We start from the raw sequence: 22487 nt of genomic DNA on the forward strand, positions 1-22487 counted from the left end.
TTTGAATGTACCCCATCATCAACCAACTCGCCCTAAATTCATCTACCATTCCTATCAAGATATTCTTTGTACAGCTATGATTGATTGAACACACCTTCATTTTCTTGTCATCTGTGCAAGTGCAAGTATGAAACATATCAATTCCCAGTAGGCCCAAAGATTACAAATTGGATTTGGATGGCAATGCGAAGAGAATTATGATTATGTCCGTGAATCAGAATGCCAAGGTTTCGGGAGCATATCTAATAACACCAAAGGGTTTGATTTGGGAGTTGGGACTTCCTATGTCATTACCACTTTAGAAAGGCATTTGAATGTACCCCATCATCTACCAACTCGCCCTAAATTCGTCTACCATTTCTATCAAGATATTCTTTGTACGGCTGTGATTGATTGAACACACCTTCATTTTCTTGTCATCTGTGCAAGTGCAAGTATGAAACATATCAAAGTAATGCACATGTCTCTAATTCAGAAATCTGTAATGCAACAACCAGCAAAACCCTTTGCATTTAACCATTTCCCAATAGGCCCAAAGATTACAAGTTGGAATTGGACAGCAATGCTCTGAGAAGAAGAATTGTCCAAGAATCAGGATGCCAAGGCTTGGCAAGCATTTCTAGTAACACCAAACAATTGATTTGAGAAAACCTATGTTCTTACAACTTTAAAAAGGCATTCGGATGCACCCCATCAGCTTCCAACTTACCTCAAATTCATATACCATTCCAATCAAGATCTTCTTTGTAGAACTGTGATTGACTGAACATAACTTAAATTCTCTTGCTCCTCGGTGTAAAGTAGAATTCCAATATATCTAGATAAATTTCTCCAACCAAAAGTCTTCTAGCTGAGTAACATAACAAGCAAAGAAAGTCTGAAGAAGCATAGCAGAAACTGGCAAGTTTATCCAAACCCATATAGCGCAATGTGATATGCACTAAAAAATTGGCAATTTAAGAGAAGATAGGTACTGTAACCAACCAACCTTCCCTATAGCAAAGCAGAGAGATTTCAAGAATATACATCTGATCTCATTCCAATCTCGAATTTGGACAGGTTAAAGCCTACTAATTTGGGTTGATCTACATTCGCTCTTTTTAGAAGAGATTGATAGCATACATCAAAGAAAAAATCAGAGATTGCTTGCTGACATAGATGTTAGTTTAAGGTTCAAAATTACTATGAAAGAAAAAAAAAATCAGAGATTGCTTGTTGACATAGATGTTAGTTCAAGGTTCAAAAATGCAGTATTCCCAAATGATCCCTCGCAATCAATTTCAATTAGACTTCTCTCAGGTACAGGCAAAATGCTGAAAAAGGACCAAGGCTTCAAATGCCACTCAAAACCTCTCTCGTTAAAAGAGAATGATACCAATTTATTGGATATGGCAGCTGCATCCCAAGAGCATTTGAAATTTAAAAGGTTAGAAAACAACTTGAAGACCACCCATGAACCTCTTCCTTTTCCTCTATTTAGTGTAAAAACTCAAACAAATCCCCAAGTCCCGCCTATTTTTAAACCACTATATTCTGCAACAAACTACTGAATCTCAATTGAGTGTTGTCAAGAAACCTAAAAGATGAGGTTGATGGATTTACCATCAATCCCATGTAATAACCAAGGCGAAATAGTATGCAGCATTTGTCTGTAGGATATGGAAGATCAGTTGCATCCTTGCAAACAAAAGGTAGAATACAATGTGGCTGGAATCAGAGACCTGGGACAGAATGATGAACTTGTTTTCCCTGTAGGATATCAATGAACACGAACACAAACACGGCAAACAAAAGGGAGGATATGAGAGCAATTGTACATAAAGCAGACCTCCTAATCATTGGCGGTTTCACAAAAATCTGCCAATTACATCGTTTGGCTACCCTACTTCCTCTCCTGGCCTCTGGATGCACAGAGCATCTCATTGTCTTCACTTTGTATAGTGACAGAGCATTGTAGCATACTACTCCAGGGTCTTTCTGCCCACTTCTGCACAGATATTATTGAAGAACGCAATGTTTATGGATACTTTTCTCATTCTTATTGTTTTCTAATTAAGGAATAAGAAAACAGGGATGAGTGTTTCCTCCCATGCAAGTAAAAGTGTAAGACTTTATTTCTTCTTTTCTCATTATATAATTGGAAATACAGATATTCACAAGCAAAATAGAATACATAGACCGTGTGTTCTAACTATCAATACAGGAAGTAGGCCAGCAGATAACAAACCAAAAGAAAAAAAAAAGTAAAATGAGACAGGTATGTATGATACAGAACTCCAACAAACAATGAAAAGCAAGAAACAATAGGAAGAAAAAGAATAAGAGCATACTTCTTTCTCCCTATTCGGAATCAGAGACTAGATGGGCAGAATCAGATTCATCGTACACAAGGTTCTGCGATCCTGTCTTCGCATCCCTATTACAGAATTCCTCATACTTTCTTCTATCAGAGGCTAGATGAGAGGACTCAGATTCATCGTACATGAGGTTCTGCAATCCCGGCTTAAGCTCTCGATTACAGAATTCCTCATACTCTCCTCTATCCCCACCTTTCTTCCTAACCTCTACCACCACCAACGAAGGCGTGAGCTCGAATATCTCTGCCCCAATTGTCAAAGGCCCCTTCACCCCTTCTCTAGACCCTTCCAAACTCACCTGACAATCTTTCTTCCTCACTGTAAAGCTCACAACCTTCGCAATCTCTTCTAATTTTGAAATAATTCTCGATACAGGAGCACCCGAAACAAACCTAGACTCCTCCCCTTTCTCCTCAAACAGTCCAGACAGATCAAAACCGGGCGAAAACGAAATGATATCAAAAGCATTTAAACTCGCCGGCCTAGGTAACCCTAGAGGACGTTTCTCTCTCTCAGGGGAAGACGGCTCAGACTCCGATTTTCCCCTTTCCGGATTTTCTGTCTCATCTACATCATCAATGTTGCAGAACTGGTCATTCTCAATGTAAAATCTAACAAGTTTAAATCCTTTCTTAAACCATCGATTCTCCATAATCTCCGGTATTGTAATTCGCGTTTCTGGATTCGTATCAAGAAGACGAGAAAGCAGACGAGTTAGATCAGGCGAAAACCATCTCGGACACCGAAATTCCCCCTTGTAAATCTTCCTATACATTGCCATAACATTCTGATCATGAAAAGGAAGGTATCCCGCCATTAAAACAAACAAAATCACACCACAAGACCATATATCGACCTTCGCCGCAGCATAACCCTTTCTCGCAAGAACCTCCGGCGCGACGTACGCCGGAGTTCCGCAAAACGTGTGGAAAAGCCCGTCTTGTCTGATCTGATCCGATACGGCACTCAGACCGAAATCTGAAACTTTTAGATCTCCGTTATCGTCCAATAAAAGATTCTCCGGCTTGAGATCCCGATGATAGACGCCTCTAGCGTGACAGAATCCAACGGCTGAGATCATCTGTTGGAAATATTTCCGTGCTGTTTCTTCCTTTAGTCGCCCCTTTGCAACACGGTTAAAGAGCTCTCCTCCTTTTACGTACTCCATTACGAAGTAGATCTTCGCCTTTGTGGCCATTACCTCGAAGAGTTGTACAATGTTCGGGTGCCGAACACGGCGAAGGATCGAGATCTCACGTTTTATGTGAGCTATTAATCCTCCTTTGAGGATTTTTTCCTTGTCTAGAACCTTGATTGCAACGCTCTCGTTGGATTGCACGTTCCGAGCTTGGTAGACCTTCGCGAAGGTTCCATGGCCGAGTAGCTTTCCGACCTCGTATCGGCCGAGAAGAAGCGCTTGAGTCTCCTTCTTATTCATAATCTCTGGTTCAAAATTTCAAATACGATATCATTTCCTCTTCTTCTTGCCCGATTGAGGGTTTCTCAGGGTTTTTTCCGACGTTTTTTTTTTTCCGATGTTTTTGGACGTTTTTTTGTTCCGATGTTTTTTTTTCTTCTGATGTTCTTGTTGTTTGCCGACCGCTTTTAAGTCGAGTTATAAAAGGCTGGCAGTTAACAGAGAGCTAATGACGGTGACGGAATAAGTAAACGGTGAGAATTTGCCGTTTGCCAGCTCGGCGTTTGGGGGTGTCGTTATCATCGCCTGTGATAAATTCGCACCGACTCTAGGATGATGCGCACAACTTGTACGCGTTAAAGTCTCTACAATTCACGTTAAAACGCTACAGGGGTGCGAATCATTCTACAGGGGGTTGCCCGTGTAAACTTGTGACGGAGCGTTTTTGGAAATAAAGGGCTGAAATCTAGAGGCAGGGCGCTTTACAAATGACAGCGATTTTAAGCAAACGGTCTACCACGCAAAAAAAAGTTGAATACGTGGCTTGATCTTAGTTGCTGACGTGTGTGATTCTATAGACAGAGTCACAGAGATTGTCCTTATTTTAGCTTTTTCTGGTTTTCCATATTTGACCCTCTTTTAGTTTTGACTTTTTCTGTTTTTTTGTTCGGAAAAGTGGCTTTTCCATTTGCAGGTGGTTAGACGAACCCCTTGCCAGTGAGAGCGACAGTTTAAAGCAATATTTTCTGGGAGATGATATTTTCACCCCTCTGCAGTACGCATTCGCCCACTTGTAACGTGATTTGACGTCAAAAAGTGATAAAGTTGCCCACTGTTTACGTCATAATGGGGCGAATGCGTACTGCAGGGGTGAAAATATCATCTCCGTATGTTTTTTAGTTGGAAGAAAATGCCCTGCACGCGAGGGGTTTCTTATACCACGGCTGCACATATTTTTTCAGGTTACTCGCACAGGAAGTATTATTTTTAATAATTGCACAAACTCGGCTTGTCTTTTCTTTTTTAATTGGTTTCAGTGCTCTCTGGAAACTGTAATAACCTTTGACGGCTGTTTAAACAATAAAAGACAGGATGACTTAGTTCAATTATCAAAAAATTTAATAACCTTTTTTCCGTCGATACTGACCATTGTTTCTTACCGACCTTTAGCAGATAAACCCAAGTGAGCCCATTCATCTAATGGGCCCATGCAAGCCATTGAATCACTAATCGATGGGTCCTACCCATACAACTTATTGACCCAAGTAAAGGCGCAATTTAGCTTAGCTGGATGGTCGGTTAATTTCTACTATAGAAATGATAAAAGGACGACCACCATCTTAATGAATTCATACTCGAGAACATTAGGGAGACCGTACTGTGAGGATCAATGGTGGCAATATCATTTAACTTGTAGAGTTAACAAACATGGTCTTGATCACGTGCCAAATGGACATCCAAATCGTACGTTAAAGAATTACAAAAATCAAGACTCATGGCTGTCAGTCTGGTCACAGGATCCGATCACACAGATCAGATGGCTTGGAACCATTTTGGGCCCACATAAGAGTTTTTAGAAGAACTAAGGGTAGGGAATTACATCAAATCACAGTGATCCCATCTCCCTATCAATTTAACCTTGCAAATGGGTTTTTCGCATTGACAATGCTTCGAGGAGTGTCCCAGTCCCGCCAATTATCCATCTGAAGGAGGTCCACCTAAACATCTAAAGTGATGGATGCACCAGAACATTTAATGATGGAGCACCCATACCGTATGTGATCCAAGGATCAATTGTACGCGTACACATCCTAAATTGAAAGATCCAACAGTGCAGGTGTGTTCAGATTAATGCAAACAACAAGAATAATCTATAAATGTATACCAATATGAGTCGAGTCGTTGGTCACATGATCGGTCGAATCATACAATTAATGCCCCGATCATGCCCTATCCCTTTTTTCCATTTATCCCAATTGTTCCTCTGCCTCTGTTTTTTTGCCGACAACAAAATACTAATGTTTTCTGTTCTTGATTTTCTTTCCTCCCATCGATTTCCACGCAATCTAGAAAAATAGTGTCCGAAAATTGTACTTTTCTAAATCTGCTTCTCAAAACTATAAGCTAGCCGGAACATTTGGGGTCTGTTTGGATACACTAAATAGTTGGAAAGTAAAAGGGACATAGGCTTTTTTTTTTCCTTTTTTTTTTCGTTGAAATGACATTTGGATTACAAAGAAAGCATTTTTTCGATTATGGGAATTTTCCTTGTCTTCCTTGATGTCGGCCGATGTGTCAACTTAAACGGATTTTCTCCATTCCCATCCCATAAACCATAAACACCGCTTGCAAATTCCGTCGGAAAAGTATACTATTGAGAGCAGTGGTGGAGCCAGGATTTATGTATAAGGGGGGCAAGCTTATATAGGCTTACACATAAGGGAGGCAGGCCTTCAAATTTTGAAAGGGGATGGGCCCAATTGAGTTGGGCCTATTAAGGATTTGGCCCAACTCAACAGGGGCAACTGCCCCCCTTATGCTACATGTAGCTCTGCCCCTGATTGAGAGTCATCACAGACTCTACACTGTGTTCGAGGGGCCAAGCCGACACGACGTGGTGCGGGCCCACACATGGATTAATTTGGAAGTTTCTAATTTTTTGTAGGATTGTTAATTTGGTAGTCAATAAGTTTCTAATTTGGTGTTTATTATTAGTAACTAATTTGTTAAAGTTGTTTTAGTTAGGAAAAGAAAGTGTTCATTTTCTAATTGGTCTTTAGAAAGACGTTGGTTTTTAGAAAGTAAAGGTTTTTGGAAAGTTAAGGAACTTGGTGTTTAAGGTTTTTTTTGTTTTGTTTATAAAGGGAAGTGCACAAAATTAAGGGAAATGATAAATGTGCCCCTTTTCATCACTTGAGACACCCAACTGCATTGTACATGGCAATCAGGTCACTTCATTCCTTAAATGTGAAGTACATCAGCCCCTTTGCAGTCATAGATACATTGTAACTGGATGTCCCAAGTAGTGAAAGGGGCACATTTATCATTTCCCAAAATTAAACATAGAGTGAGAAAAGAGAAGTACAAACACGAGAATACCTTGGAGAAGAGAAGAGGTCGCTTAAGGTTGTGTCTTGAATAGTATTAAGAGAGAAAATCCCTCTCCCTCTCATGTGATTTGTGTTTCTTGGTTTTTTGTTCCCGCCTCTAATCTTGTATTCAACATTTACATAGACGTCTCTCACTTCATCCCATAAATCCACTCGGAAATCTCTCCCTTTCTCTCTCCATGCCAGCCAAACTAGTTACAGGGATTGGAAAATTTCAGTTCCAAGAACTAGAAAATTTATGATTCCCACTTTCTGCCTTTCCTCGTTGGCCCAGTCAGCCCTTCCATTTCGATTCTTCTTCCAGAATCCAAACGAACCCTCAATGCCATCGAGAAGCTCCATCCCTTAAGAGCATCTAGATATGTATTATATTTTAATACATTTCCTACAAAAACTACTACACGAGTTGTGAAATAATAAAACGAATATGAACTTATAGATGCCTGTAGTTCATTGGTGCAAGCTTTTTATCAAATCTAAGGGATAGGCAGCTAGCTTTGCATTTTCCCCAAATTATGCTCGTATGCTTGACACCACCTTCCCTTTAATTCGATAATCAATGTATGACCTTAATCCATTTTTTCATTTAGTGATTGAATCCAAAACCACTTTGTCATAGCACACCTTCATTGACATTCTCCCGTTGAGGTGCATATTGCAGGTCGCTAAAGTTGTCACGTGGTGGTTCATGGTCTACCTCAAACAAGTATAAAAGGGTTTCCTCTGAGATTTTACATCTAGCATCATGCTCACCATAATTGGCTGGTGATGGGTATTTCATGATCGTTAAGGGTGCAATTCGGGTCGGGTTTAGTTTAGCATTTGCTAAAAACATAATTAAAATCAACCTGGACCCGACCCAATTTTATGATAAAAGCTCATCTCGAATTCCAAAAATCAACCTGAGCCGCACTCCTCGTTCAATGATAGTAATTAATGGAAAGCCATCATTGACCAAAATTGACATCTCAATCGTTGAAAACTACGATATAGGAGTCTTGGGATTTGCGTGTTATGAACCCGAGTCAGTTTGCAACGGAAATGATCTTCTTAGAGGGGAAATGATCTTCTTTGAGGTAAGGGTCAGTCCTCCTTTGTGCTCAAAACACACAATTTATGGAATACAATTCTTCATTAGTTTTCTAAGATGGCTTACATGTTATTTACAAATAGAAAAACCGCCTGTCGCTTTCTCTAAAACTACTACCAACCTAATCTAGATGACCCTTATCTCTAAGACTCCTAAAAAGTTCACTCCATAAAATATAAATTAAATTATTTTGCCCTAGGCGGAACCCATCTAGGCTTGTAGCATTCCACCCCCCATTGAAATAAACCTTTTCCTCAAGGTTTGAGATTAGGCGCTCACTAGTTGGTGAAAAATGTGATCTTGCGCAGGACTTTCTGAAATTTCTTTCCCTTCTCTTGTTCTCTTTTGATTTTCGCTCACTTTCTTCTTCTCTTCACCTTGTGATTTATCACCATTTTGAATGTCATCGTCAAGGTTGAGAATCTTCTCGATGGCATTAACCAATTTGAGCCAAACGGTAGATTTTTCGGCAAGGACCTTGTCAAATTAACAACACTGGTAAACGCCTTTCTTATGTGGCTTTTTCTCCTTTTGTTTTCTTTGAGTTTGGGAAGATATGAATTCATTGAACCTGAAATACCTATTCTGGATGGGCCATAAGCTCTATCTCTACCATTACTATTTTGGTTCTTGGAGCTTTCCTCCCGATCGTGCATACGTATAGCCATCATCCTGTCAGATAGGGCCTACTGGTTGCACACATGTGTATGTCATCTCGTCAAACCGAGCTTCCACATCATAAAACATCTCCTGCATTCTCCTAATCATTCTCTCTTGTTCCATAGCAAGAGAACCCACATCAGCTTCCAATCATCCGATTTTTAGATCATCCATGCCTGGCTCCGATACAAATGTTACGAACCCGAATCGGTTCGCAACGGATGTGATCTTCTTAGAGGGAAGATCATCCTCTTGACCCACTTCGGGGGATGGGTCGGTCATCCTTTGTGCTCAAAATACAATTTATGGAATACAATTCTTCTCTAATTTTTCAAAGACCGTCTACATGTTATTTATAAATATATAACCCAGTTACAAGTTTCTCTAATCTCCTACCAGCCCAACCTAGATAACCCTCATTTCTAAGACTTCTATCGATACCAACAATTAGAAAGATAAATCCATAAAATATAAACTAATTTATTTTGCCCTAAGTGGGACCCATATAGGCATGTAACACTGCACTTCTTAAGGTTAAGAGAATACCCGTCAAACCTTATCAACAAGCAGTCGTGAAAATAAATTGGGTGGTAGGAATGAACACATCAACAACAATAAGCGGAGGAGAAATTTTCATGCGTAAGATTTAAACACCCCCCTTTATCTAATGCACAGTGACATAATGCATTTTCAGGGTTTTAAATAGCCTAGAAGTTGAATAGAGAGATTTGCATTTATATAGTTTTCAATAACCCACAGGTTTAATAGAGGAATAGATTTACATTCATGGGTTGTTTTGAGTAGCCTTTGGGCTTAATGCAGATAGACTTTACTTTTGTAAGGCTTTAAATTGCCCAAGAGCTTGTGCCTATTAGAACTTAGTTACGGTTTTAACCAACCCATGGCATTTATGCATACTAGTATTGGAATTAAAGATTTTGTGCTGATTAGGGCATGTTCGACAATGTTTCTCTGCCCCATTCTTTTCGTGTTTGTGAATGAGAGATACTGGAAATTTCTTAAGTTTGGCAACCAGCCCGTTTAGGACCGTTTATATCATTTCCTTGTTTTTTTTTTTTTTTTTTTTTGCGGCAACATGATGAGGATTAATGGGATTTTATGAAGAGACTCTGATCTGCTTCGGAAGATTCTCATTATCCCATTTCCGCCAGATATTTTGACGAGAATGAGAAGCCTTTCCGAACACAACCTTAGTTTTTAGGTCAATATAGTTGAGATATATCAAAGTTCTAGATTTTGTAGTGTGTGGCCCTACAGTTGAGTATTTTTCCATAAAGTACTGTACGACCATTTCATTTGATGATCCAACCCGTTCATTTATGGGGCCACAGAGTAAGTAGCCTGTGGCCCCAGTGTAACCCGTTCATTAGTTGCGCATTATAGAAACCTCTATTGATCATAGGGTTAGATCATCCTATGGAAATGATTATTGGAGGAGCACAACTTAGTTATGCTGTGGCCCAACAAATGAATGGTTTAGACCATCCAATGAAGTTTGTTGTACAGCACTTTTTGAAAAATACTGGACTACATGGCCACACACCATATAGAATCATGAGACTATTAATCAAAGTTGAAACCCACAAGGCTTTCTTTGAGGCACATATCGTATTAAAATGTGGTCCTGCCCTAGTGACCCATTCCTCGTCACCAATGACCATTTTTCCTTGTCCTTTTCTTGGCCACCCTCAGAAGTGCAACTTGGGTCAGAGCTCAACCCGAACTTGACGGTTTAACCCGATTTTGGCATGGGTAGGGTATGCATTTTTTCCCAACCCGATTTTATTTCAGGTGGGGGTTAGAGTTGATGCCTTGGGCGAGCCAAGTCGATTTAATTTTGAGTGAGGTTAGGGTTGATGCCTTGGGTGACCTGACCCGACCCCGCCTTCTAATTTTATCATGGTTTTCAAAATCTTAGGGTCCGTTTGGATACACGGATTTCTTGCCCTTCTTACGTTAGCGTGAGAGCATCAGATCATCCCATGTTTCCAGGTTTTAGAAATCGCAGGGTGTGGAAGAGATTTACAAAACCTGGATTTCTTACCTAAAATCCAAGAAAAGCTGTCAAAGTGTCAGGAAAGCACACAACAGCTTGATCATGAACCCTCTTGTAAACTGTTTTCAAGCTAAAACCTAGATTCTAAAATCCACGTATCCAAACAGGTTTTATTGTTAAGTGTTTTTTTCTTGTATTTTTTCTGATTTTCTCCAAGGCCAACCTAACTCAACCCAAACCATTTTGGAAAAAGAAAAGAAAAGGGTTGTGTGGGTCGGGAGTGAGGGTTAAGAGATTTAGAGGCTTGGGTTGGGTTAGGGTTAGGGTTAATCCACCGCAATCGAGGCTTGGGTTGTGTTGGGTTGGGTTGGGTTGGCCGTTGAGGGAATGCTACTGGGACCCAACCTGACCCGGTAATCGAAAATTTTAAGAAGGAGCCTATTTTCCCAGCATGCGTTCGGATCACTAAAAAGCCCCCAATCCTGACGGTCCGGATGGTCGACTTGAAAACCAGATGTACGGCCAAAGATCCATTCCAATTGGTCGTGAAAGCGACACCAGGTTGTCGATTGTATAAAAGCTGTTTGTTTCATTAGAGCCGCTTTGATACTGTAGAAGTAGGAAACTCGAGAGAGCGCGAGGAAGAGGAAAACATAAAAAAGGGGGTTTTTGGTCCAAGAGAGAAGAAATGAGTGTATGGAATTACGTTGTTACGGCTCATAAGCCAACCAACGTCACCCATTCTTGCGTTGGAAATTTCACGAGTCCTCAAGAGCTTAATCTCATTATCGCGTAAGCACCACTTCTCACTGTTTCCCCCTTCTCTCGATTTTCGGATCTTTAACTTAGGGTTCCAAGTTTAGGTTTTCCTTTCTTTTTTAATTCGTGCATGTTTTTCTTTTAATTGAATTTTTCTTGTTTTGGAACTCTTTTGCTTTCTTCTATTTCTAGGGTTTTAATTGTGCATCCATTGTGACTTGTTTTGATTGATTGTTCTGCTCCCTCTCTCTCTCTCTCTCTCTCTCATTTACTCAATTTGTCGAGCTTTCTAATAGATTGTTTGTGTTCGGGTTTTATATTTCTAATAGACTGCTTTCTAATTTCTAGGAGCCTATTGTTGGGGTTTTCGTGAGCCTATTGTTAGGGTTTTCGTGTTGGGGATTTATTGTGTGTTTGGGAATGCATTCACGCCTTATTTTTTTTAGTCAAATATAAAACGTGCTCATTTTGCGCATATTATTCTTTTTCTCTACCTTAATTGCATAATCCAGTGTTTAAAAACTCCTTGACTCGACAAGGACGACTCCTTTTCGCCTTGGCCGCATTCCGCGTTCTGCCCCACAGAGTCAATAAACTCCATTGACTCTCCCGAGTTATGACTGCGTCGATCGCATCAACCGCATTCTTGGACGCGTCCGCACTGAGTCGACAAGGATTTTCCTTGGCCGCACTCCTCGTCACATCCGTGTTTTTAAACACTGGCATAATCACATAGCCCTCTCTGAAAATTCATGCAGTGTTCAGTTGGGTTTTACTTTACTCGAAACTGTCTTTGCTTATTATTATTTATTTAATAGCCTCTACTTAGAGCTATTTCTTAGGGTTTTAGCTTTAAATTCTGTTTTTTGTTATATTCCTTGTTTTATCAATGTTTCATTTTGCTGTTTTTAGTCATTTAGGTTTAACCTTCCAGATTAGCATTCTTTTTTAAAGATACATTTTGCTCACCTGTTTTTGTTTAACAGTTCTTTCATACTTCTTTATTGTATATTTTCAGGAAATGCACACGTATCGAGATTCATTTGCTTACCCCACAGGGTTTACAGGTATTAATTTTTTTTAAACTCTAGTTTTAATCTTCATCTTTTTATTGTCTTGGAAGCTGTTCAACATTTTTTTTTTTGCTCCTGGAGGGTAAAATTCTTCTTCTTATTGTTTAATTATTTTATTGCGCATCACTTGAATTTGTTAACCTTGATCCTGTATATATTTTTCTTTGTTCTATAAGTGCCGATTTTCAATGTATTTGTATGAATTAGCTGCACGGTTTCTCTACAAATCTTAAGAGTAAAGGTTCTCTTTTCTTACTAACATAGCTAATGTTAGGTCTGTTTTCTCAAGTTAAATTCAGGAGTTTCTTTTCCCATTTTAGGGTTACTGCCAAGGTGTTAGGCCTTCCTTGCATTCCTTATTGTGAATCAAATTGGTGGGTGCCAATTTGATGGTTACTTGTGTGTTTTTCTAATGCCTTCGGGTGCTACCGTGGGGACCGAAGCCGAATTTTAAAACCTTGGTATTAAGCAATGTTTAAGAAAGACAAGAATATAGTGGTTATTGTAACACTATTTTTGGTTTTGATTGGAATTTTTGGTGAAAATCCTATAAAATCAAGGAAACATATGCAAATGATAAAATTTAAAGATGAAATTTCAGGAAATGTTAAAATAAGCACAAATACGCACTTAGAGACCGCTACATAAGCAAGACAACTATCCACAATGGTTTAAAAACATCGAACACATAGTGACATGTACTGTAACACATGTACGTCAGTCAATTTAGTACAGACCAAATTTCACATGTAATTCATATAAATATTTATACGTAATGCACAGATCACATTTTGCATGAAAATTATATAATACATATTATATAGCATACAACAATTACACTTGCGATATTGGTTTATGCATTTCGGTCATTTCGGTTTCGGTGGGGAATGGAAATGAAAACATATTGGTTATTTCGTGTTGGTTTCAGTGGAAATTTAAAACCATGGTTAATACAATTGCTTGTTAATAAGCTGCAGTTGGGTCCCATTATATCGAGTCTAATTTGGTCCTTTAGTTTCCAGGCAACTCTTTTTATTGATTATTAGTCTAATGTCTCGAACAATTTTGCTTATTTGGCATATTAGTTTTTTTGTTTTTAAATTTACAAGAATATTAACTGAACGCAACTCGATATCATCATGTGTCATTGCTATCAATCATGCTCTTCAAGAGGCTATTTTTTTAACGACAGTTATGTAGATTAATTGCACAGTAAATCTGATACTCATTTTTTTTAAGGAAGACCCTGCTGTTCATCTGTGCAGATTCACTCTTTTCTCTCTGCTCTCTCTCTCTCTCTCTCTATTCCTTTTTTTGTTCTGTCAACGGCATACAACATTTCTATGCATGGGTGTGTCAGCGTTTATCCTCAATTTTTAAGTGTATGATACAAGTGAGGTACACACATAGTTCTTGTTTTGAGAGGGAATAAAATTATTAGGGGTTCCAGGCGTTTTTATTTGACAAGGTAAACTAGATTTCTTTATAAAAGGTTACTCATAGTTCATTTGTGCCTTTATTCTTTCAGTTACTGTCAATTCTGACCATGCTAAATTTCTTCCTTCTAAATGTTCTCCCTCATGGACCATTGCTGGACCTTGGAATTTTATTTTTGACGAGACCTTGCAAATACTTTTTTATTTTTCTCTCATGCTTCCTTATTTGTATCTTTTATATAAACTAGTTACATTTCTTGTATGCAAAGCCCCCACAAAAAAAATAATGGAATGTTTTATACTTGTTCTTACCTTCTGAATTATTGTGAAAGCATTGTTGCATTCTTCATTTTTCTTTGATGGGAGTTGTATTTGCCTTCACCATTAACTTAAGACCACATTACATTATTTTATTGTATGCAAAGCTCTCACGACAAAAATAATGCAGTCTTTTATACTTGTTCTCACCTTCTGAATTATTGTGAAGGCATTGCTGCATTCGTTTTTTTTCTTTGATGGGAGTTGTATTTTTTTATCATTTACTTATGACCACAGTACATTCTTTTTCTCCCCTAATGTAGTCCTTTTGGGACCTGGGTGTATTTATTTATGTTCTAAAGAAATATGAGTATGAAATAGTGTATTCTGTTTTGCAGCCTATGCTGGATGTTCCAATATATGGAAGAATTGCAACACTCGAGCTTTTTCGCCCTCACGTGAGTATCTTTTTTTTCGCATTTAGGAAAACCATCATGTGATTGTCTTATTTGGTGCTTTGCTCTTGTTTTCTTTCTGTCATGTCTCTATGCAGGGTGAAACACAAGATTTTCTATTTATTGCTACGGAAAGATACAAATTTTGTGTTCTTCAATGGGATGCAGAGACATCTGAGCTTGTAACAAGGTTTGGGTTTAAAGTAGAGTATTGATTTTGTTTGTAGTTTTAGTTCTAAATATTATAAAATTATTTGGCGTGCTAGGCCTTTTTATTTGACAAGGTAAACTAAAATTCTTTAGAAAAGGTAAATAAAGAGAATATGACGTGCTGTCTATAAAATGAAACAAACATTACCAATATGCATTCGGTATACTGTTCCAATGCATCACATCATCACAATAGACATTGTAATCATTTCTTTCTCTATGAATATGATATATCTTTGCAATTTCAATGTGGATAGGAAGAACTCTATCTCTCTGAATCTTGAAATAAACTTCCAAGGTGGATCGTACTCCTTTTTAAACCATTGACATGACAAGATAATATACTTGAAGAACCTGTTTCAGGTCCGTCGCGACTAAGTGCAGCTCGTAGAATTCAACCTTCCATTTTTTTGGGTGAAAGGCTGAGGTTAATCTCTCAAACACATGCCTTTTAATCTCAGCCCTTCACAAGAAACCGAAAGGCTGATTTTAGGAGAACCTCTTAGTCTCGATGGAGGTGAAACGGCCTCATGCTTGAATCCAAACATTCGATATACATATTTCTGATTGGAATCTAAAAACTCCATAACCTTAGAACCTCCATAACCTTGAATTTAAACATTCGATGTACATCTTTCTGATTGGACGCTTCGGTGTTCGTGCGCCATGCCCGTCCAAATGATTACAAGACCCTCTTCACATTACTGAAAGATGTTGGCTTTGCCCACACGATCACTACTATCTATCTTCACTCCCCTTCCAAAAAAGAACTATCTCCTATCGCTTCCAGAACTCTTTGATAAGTTCTGAGTTCACCCCGTGATTTCCACCCCTTCCCTTTGCTGGCCAATCCAGGAGCTGGGCCTTACATGATATGGGCTGATACGCTATAAACCCGTAACAACTCTGAACTCCCTATTCCCGAGAGATTGACATCAGGTGGAGTAGTCAATACCTCTATGTGGAGTTGAATCGACCTTACGTGGTTTTTCTGAGGTCCCCCTTCCCGACCGTTGATATGTCGGTAAATGGATTGGGGGGCTAGTGCACCCTTAGAGGTTTGGGAACGACCCGGACCCTATTAATTGGCCCCTCTTGCCGGGAGGTTGCACATGAATCCCGAACATTGAAGGCGAGGGTTGGTACCCACCATTGCCGCGGTCAACGAATGAATTAGGCAATCGAGGCCCTTTATCTGGTGGTTCTGCTGCATAGGATTCGGCCCTGAGTCTTGACTGAGCTATCAATCATACTTTCACTGCTGTAGACCTGCCTTCATATGGCACCTTTGGGCAGCTGCTGCTATTCCAATCCAATTTTGAGTCTTGCTTCGCCCGTGTGTGATAATTCGACATTAAAACACCTAGTGACATGCACAGTCGCTCATGTTTGATAATTCAACACATCATATTCCACATGTAATTCATATAAATATTTATACATAACACATACACCACAATTCACATGCCATCAAGGTTTTAAATTTCGACCGAAATCCGAAATTTCGGGTTTCGGTCGTGACCGAAACCGAAATTGATAATACTCGAAATGTTCATTTATTTCGGCCGAAATTTCGGTCAAAATTTAAGGGATTTCACCCACAAAACTTGATTTTTGATAATTATTTAATACTATCCCAAAATTTCAGCCGAACGTCGAAATTATTTCGGAGAAAAAATAGCCTTTCATTTGATTTCAGCTGATTTCGGCCGAAATTTAATTTTGAAATTTCGGCCAAAATTTCGGTTTCGGTGAGGACCGAAACGCATTCCGAAACCGAAATATAAAACCTTGCATGCCATTCATCTAAATACAATTGTGTAATTCATATTAACATAATATATCACTAATACACTTATGATTTTGGTTTTGGTATGCATTTTAGTTTCAATATCGTTTCAGTGGGGATGGAAATGAAAACATTTTGGTCATTTCGTCTCTTTCGGTGAAAATTTAAAAATTAAAACCATGCTTGAGTTGAAGCGGGATTAATGTAAAGCAATCTTGTGGACTCATGTGAATAGTGTTTGTTTGTAGCATTTGGGTGGATATATTGATGAGATTGGGAATTTGGTGAGGGGAGAGAGATGATTGTCTTTACTCACGTTTCTTGGAATGTTAATGGCCTTGCAAGAATAAACTTGCCAAACCGTGTGTGATTGGACCTCTTTTGTATTCTGGGTTAGTGTTGCCTAACGATCAATTGTAATATTTTTTAGTTTTCATTTTAATAAATTCTTTACCATTCAATATTTTTTAAAATAAATTCTTTGCTTGTTCAAAAAAGAAAGAAAGAGAAGAAGTCCGTCTATTCACATTTCACGAGTCACCTTGCACCATCAAAGGGCTTTTACTCGTGGAAACAAGAGCAATTCTCATGAGCCCTTAACCCCAATAGACCAGATAATGCCAACCTAATAATTGTCATTGTGTGACCTCTGGTTACTCCCCCATGGTTGCTGGTCCATGATTACCAGGAGAAGTTACATGGAAGATACACTTAGCTGATCCACCAAAGGAGGTTGACACATAGCCCAACGCGGTGGAGGTTGACACACGGCCCATCTCTTTGTAATGGGAACCTTAATTGGAATTTTCTCCGTCCAGTACCTAAATTTTTTCCCACTCCAAATCTTTGAATTCCGTCATCCCTGTAGCCCACATGATGCACCTGTTTGGGATGCGCCAACCCTAGCGAAAGACATGGTCCATAGTCAATTCAAACTTGCAACCCAACTAAAAGATGATGACACTGGGAAGACTAAGACAGGATGGCAGCCCATTGTGGGCGCAACTGGCACACTCCCTCTGTTTTGGGACCTTATAGAAAGACCTCACTGAAAAGACACTATCAAGAGACACTTGATATTCCCTACTCGACCAATAGAGACAGACACTATTAAGAGACACAAAAGTCTGATGTAGATGTTAATCTCATAATGCTGAAGGTTCCTATGGAAACTAGGAGACCACATGACCTTACCACTCCACCACTCTAGATATTTCAGGACTGATCTCTTTTTGTTCCTAGAATACCTAAATAAAGGCAAAAAGGACAATTTTAATGGATTGCCATCACACCATGGGTCCTCCCAGAGACGGAGTCTGTACATCGATCCAATACCTAATACAAGAAGAAATAATCAGACTCTCTGAGTAGCTCTCCAAGCCCCTGATCCTATTGACCTGGGAAAACCATTAGACTCTGATCTACTAAATCCTATTCCATATTTATGATTTGTTTCCAAAAGCACATCCACGTGATTATTGGATGTCCATGCCACTGGTTTCTGTGGGATCCATGAATTTCGCCTCACTGTGCTTTGGCTTCCTCATTTTGTTTTTGGTAGCCACGGTGCTGTCCTTTCTTATGCCTTGGAGTGTATTGATCTTACATCCTCTTACTCTTTGGTGTTCTTTTTACTTGTCAAATTAATACTCTGCAGTCAAGCATTCTATTGTTATGTCTATCAAGCTCATGTTTCAAAAATTATGAAAAAATAACAAGTTTCTCTTATTCTTGTTCATTCTTTAGGCTATAATGCACTAGATTGCCTTGAAACTTATTGTTAAAGTCTTAGTGGAAGTTGGAAGAATTATTTTGCAACACTTGCATCCTCATGAACTTTATGTCTCTTTTGATATGTAGAGCAATGGGAGATGTATCAGATCGTATAGGTCGCCCTACAGACAATGGGCAGGTTTGTAGACTTTCTTTCTTCAACTTTTGTATTTTTGTTCCTTAAGTAAATAAAGTGGAATACTGTTAGTTCTCGCTTATAAATTGCTTTTCTTTGCTTTTGTTGATTGGTAGCCCAAGTATTGTTCCTTGGAAATTTATACCCAGTCTGCTTTTCTTGGTAGTCCAATTTTTCATTTCTTGGAAATTTATACCTACTCTTTGTTTATTTAAAGAGTTGCAACAATGTAAAGCATTGCTCGGTGTCTTTATTTCTCTTTTTTTCAACTTTGAAGCTACCCGTTTATTATTCAATTACAACTTTCTATTTGACTTTGCAGATTGGCATAATCGATCCTGATTGTCGATTAATTGGTCTCCACCTTTATGATGGCCTATTTAAGGTATGCAGTATTGGTGTGGCTCAACCGCTCAACTAACATTTGAGACATTTCCAAATTTCCCTTGTAGGAAGTGCTGAAGTTGTGTTCTTTTGTCAGGTTATACCTTTCGATAATAAAGGACAGCTCAAGGAAGCATTTAATATTAGGTATTTTTTCTTGGCTTGAAATTCCTTTGACATAATGAAACTATATTTGCATGCTTGCCGGTTGATAATAAAGGACATTTAACATCAGGTATTCTTTTTGACTTGAAATTCCTCTGACATAATGAAGCTAGATTTGCACGTTTACTCTGAAGATACCTGATGTAATATTCTAATGTGAAGCGATCTCTTAATTGATAATAATTCATTTCTTAATTGACGCTAACGTGTATCCACAATTGATATCGATGCTTGATGTGATTGTGTTAAAAGGAGGAAGTGATGACTATTTGTCATTGCAATTGTTATGGGTTATTTTCCTCAATGAGACTAAGTTTTCGTTCTTACAATCTAAGTAACAAATATCGCCGAAATCTAGCGAAAAATGCGATAATTTGATAAAACGATAAAAATCCATTTGGCTGTAACTTGTGCTTTCAGGCTCGAGGAGCTTCAAGTTTTGGATATCAAGTTCCTCTACGGTTGTTCAAAACCAACGATTGTTGTCCTTTACCAGGTTTGCTACTTTGTAAATTTTCTTATATTCGTCTTATTGATTCATTGTAGCATTTGATGATTGTTTTCTTGAACCCCCATGATTTTTTTAAAAAATTTCTTACATTGTCTCTTCAGTACACTGTTGTCTTTTTTGTACTATTTAGAAACTAATTGTTGTTTTATTTGGTTTCTTTTCATTTTCTTTCTTTTAAAGTTAGCTTCTATCTTGATCAAGGCTCGTTTTCATTAATCATAGCATATTGCTGGAAACATTTTCCAGTATTTGGTTGATACTATCTACACTACTCATGGATATAGTGATCACCATGAGTAGATGTAGATAATCCAAAAAAGAAAAATATTTCAAATACATGTCTTTGGATTGTCTCAACTTGGTCTGTCTTTGGATTGTCTCAACTTGGTCCTGGGATAATGTGGTTGGACCAATAGATTTGCTTTGAATGGCCTCATGAGGCTATTGTCAGCTGCTCTTAACTGTATAGGTATGAGGTATCATTTTCATCCTCTGGAAGTATGCACACGTAGTAAGGGAAATAAGAAAACTAAAGGGAGGACAGAAAAATTCGAGAAGTGAGACAATCCCAGAAAAAACGAAACGGAGAAAGCCCGTGCAGTGATTGATCCATTCAAGTGTTTCTCTAAATCACCTTCCAAATTAATATAGCTTGTCGCTAATATTATTTTCTTATTTATGGGTGTGATCAATATGGATTCTTTCTAATTGGTCAAGAAGATGAAAGATTTCAAAACCACATTTCCAGGATTCTTCAAAATGTTACTCATTTTGAAAACTCTGATATTTTTTTCTCCTCTCATTCACTCCCATCGAGAATTGAACTCCAAACCAACATGGTATTTGAAATCTAGTCCTGATAGGTATATAGACTTTTTGGAATGGCCTGCAGTAGCTAGGATATGCTAGGCTACTACATGCTACAAGTGCAGCTTGTAAATCTCTTGAGAAAATGTACATTACATCATGTAGTGTTTTCTCTGAATGGTACACAATGTAGTTTGTAACTAGAAAAGAAATGAAAAATAGAAAAAGTTCATTCTACAATATCTCTTCCTAAATAGTTTATTGCGATTGTATTTGTGTTGTTGATCCAATCCTTGGTGTGGTTCAAGTGTACACTTTAGCAACTAATTGTTGTGATGGGACTGGCCTTCACTGAAATCAAGGACTTAACTAGGAAGATGGGGCCCATCAAGAGGGTTAATTAAAGTAGTCTTTTATCTAGTCTTAAAAGTGTTGTTTGAGTCATTTTAAGTCATAGGGGATGTTATTTTCCTGTTGTTATAAAATCACTCAAGTCACATAAGTGAAGCCCGCCTTGCATTGGGATATTTTAAGTGGGAGATAGGCCGTGTGATGTTTAGTAAATTGAAGAGTTAAGTGGGCATACATTACTCTCAAAGAGTGCCATTTCAGGAGAGTAGTGGGCGTATGTTACTCTCAAAGAGTACCCCCCCTCCCTTTGGTGAAGCTAGATTTTGACAGAAGTTCCTAAGGCAATGTAGGTCCAGTATGTATTGGAGGCCTATTTCGAGATATTAGTGGGCATACATTACTCTCATATTTTGGGCCAATTGGTATGTGCAATGCGAATGAGGCGGAAGCTAGGTCACAGGATGGCGTTTAATCATTGAAGGAGACTCATCTAATGCATTGGCGTGGGCAGGAAATGGCTCTCCTGGGCCGTGGAAGCTTGCAGATGCTATATCAGAGATTAAGGATTTTTGCTTGCAGATTAAGCCAGAATTTAATCATATGAGAAGATTGGCTAATGAACAAGCAGATAAATTTGCAAAGGAGGGAGCAATTTGCAAAGGAGGGAGCGAAGAAGGAAGTTGTGGATGTTATCAGCTCACTTATAGAGTTGATCAGCTCGGGATAGCCAATAGGAGTGAGGGTTTAATCTGGTTTTTGGTTGTATAGAACCGGTGGGACACCCCGTCCTTCTATATTTGATGCTTTGCTTTAATAGAATTTTGTTACCTTTAAAAATGGGGTATATATATATATATATATATATATATATATATATATATATATATATATATATGAGGAAAAGGATTGTATGCTCGAGTGTATGAACCTTATGGTATGCTTGAGTGCCCAATCACATGTGGGCCCACATTTTTAGGATGATCCAAAGCATTCATTTGAAAGGCCCTTATATAGATGGGGTGTGTACCAAAAATCAGCTCCATAGGATCATCCTAACCCATCCATTTGTGGAGGTCAAAATGGACAGACACTGTTTGTCCACAAATCTGCCCATTTTTGCCCTCCACTTTGAAGGGCCTTCCAAATGAATGCTTTGAATCCCACCAAAAATGTGGGGCCACATGTGTTTTTGAGCTATAGCTCAGATAAGCTTATCTGAGGTATAGCTCAGGAACACTCTCCTCTCTCTCTCTCTCTCTCTCTCTCTCTCGCCTTTGACCCCTTTTGGAATAGAATTTGAATGATAGATAAACATTTCTTTAGTCTGCTGTGCAAGCCTTGGATGAGTGATTCTCCGACTGATCTTGATGCGATGACTCGATCAACCTCGATGCGATGCATTGGTAACTTCTTTTCTAATCTACGTAAGCTCCTCCTTTCCTTGATCTTGTTCTTTCCTCTTTAATTCTTTCTTTAGTTTTAATCTCTGCAACCAGTCCTAGTCGTACAATCCTATCCATTGATCCAACAGCTAGATTTGCTTCAAATTGTTGTCTCTTCTTCCTTTCCACCACCGTCGACGCATATCCAAGTTTCAATCTAGTCCGACGATGGGATCTGAAACGGAGATAAGATCTGTTGATCATTTTTTTACTTTACAGATCTGTGAATTTTGCCCACATCAATAATCAGATGGTCAGATATTGTTCAACTTTTAGGATTTCAAAAT

The 22487-nt window shown here is 38.6% G+C and overlaps 1 protein-coding gene and 1 pseudogene across 1 annotated transcript in view; one reads left to right on the forward strand and one right to left on the reverse strand.

Annotated features, from left to right (window-relative positions):
* Window positions 1-2090: 2090 nt before the first annotated feature.
* LOC143860533 (CBL-interacting serine/threonine-protein kinase 12 pseudogene) lies at window positions 2091-4119 on the reverse strand (annotated as a pseudogene).
* A 7133-nt stretch (window positions 4120-11252) lies between these two features.
* The window catches only part of LOC143862100 (DNA damage-binding protein 1), a 28835-nt gene continuing 17600 nt past the window's right edge, over window positions 11253-22487 (forward strand). The window contains exons 1-8 of the mRNA XM_077373096.1: window positions 11253-11443; window positions 12429-12477; window positions 14576-14635; window positions 14731-14822; window positions 18492-18543; window positions 18863-18925; window positions 19022-19071; window positions 19510-19585. Coding sequence (XP_077229211.1) covers window positions 11340-11443; window positions 12429-12477; window positions 14576-14635; window positions 14731-14822; window positions 18492-18543; window positions 18863-18925; window positions 19022-19071; window positions 19510-19585 — 546 coding nt within the window. The 5' untranslated portion in view covers window positions 11253-11339. The remainder of the gene's footprint in view (window positions 11444-12428; window positions 12478-14575; window positions 14636-14730; window positions 14823-18491; window positions 18544-18862; window positions 18926-19021; window positions 19072-19509; window positions 19586-22487) is intronic.

Source organism: Tasmannia lanceolata, unplaced genomic scaffold, assembly GCF_043159265.1.
Source record: "Tasmannia lanceolata isolate RefF3 unplaced genomic scaffold, GAP_Taslan_0.1 ptg000037l, whole genome shotgun sequence".
Lineage (NCBI taxonomy): Eukaryota > Viridiplantae > Streptophyta > Magnoliopsida > Canellales > Winteraceae > Tasmannia > Tasmannia lanceolata.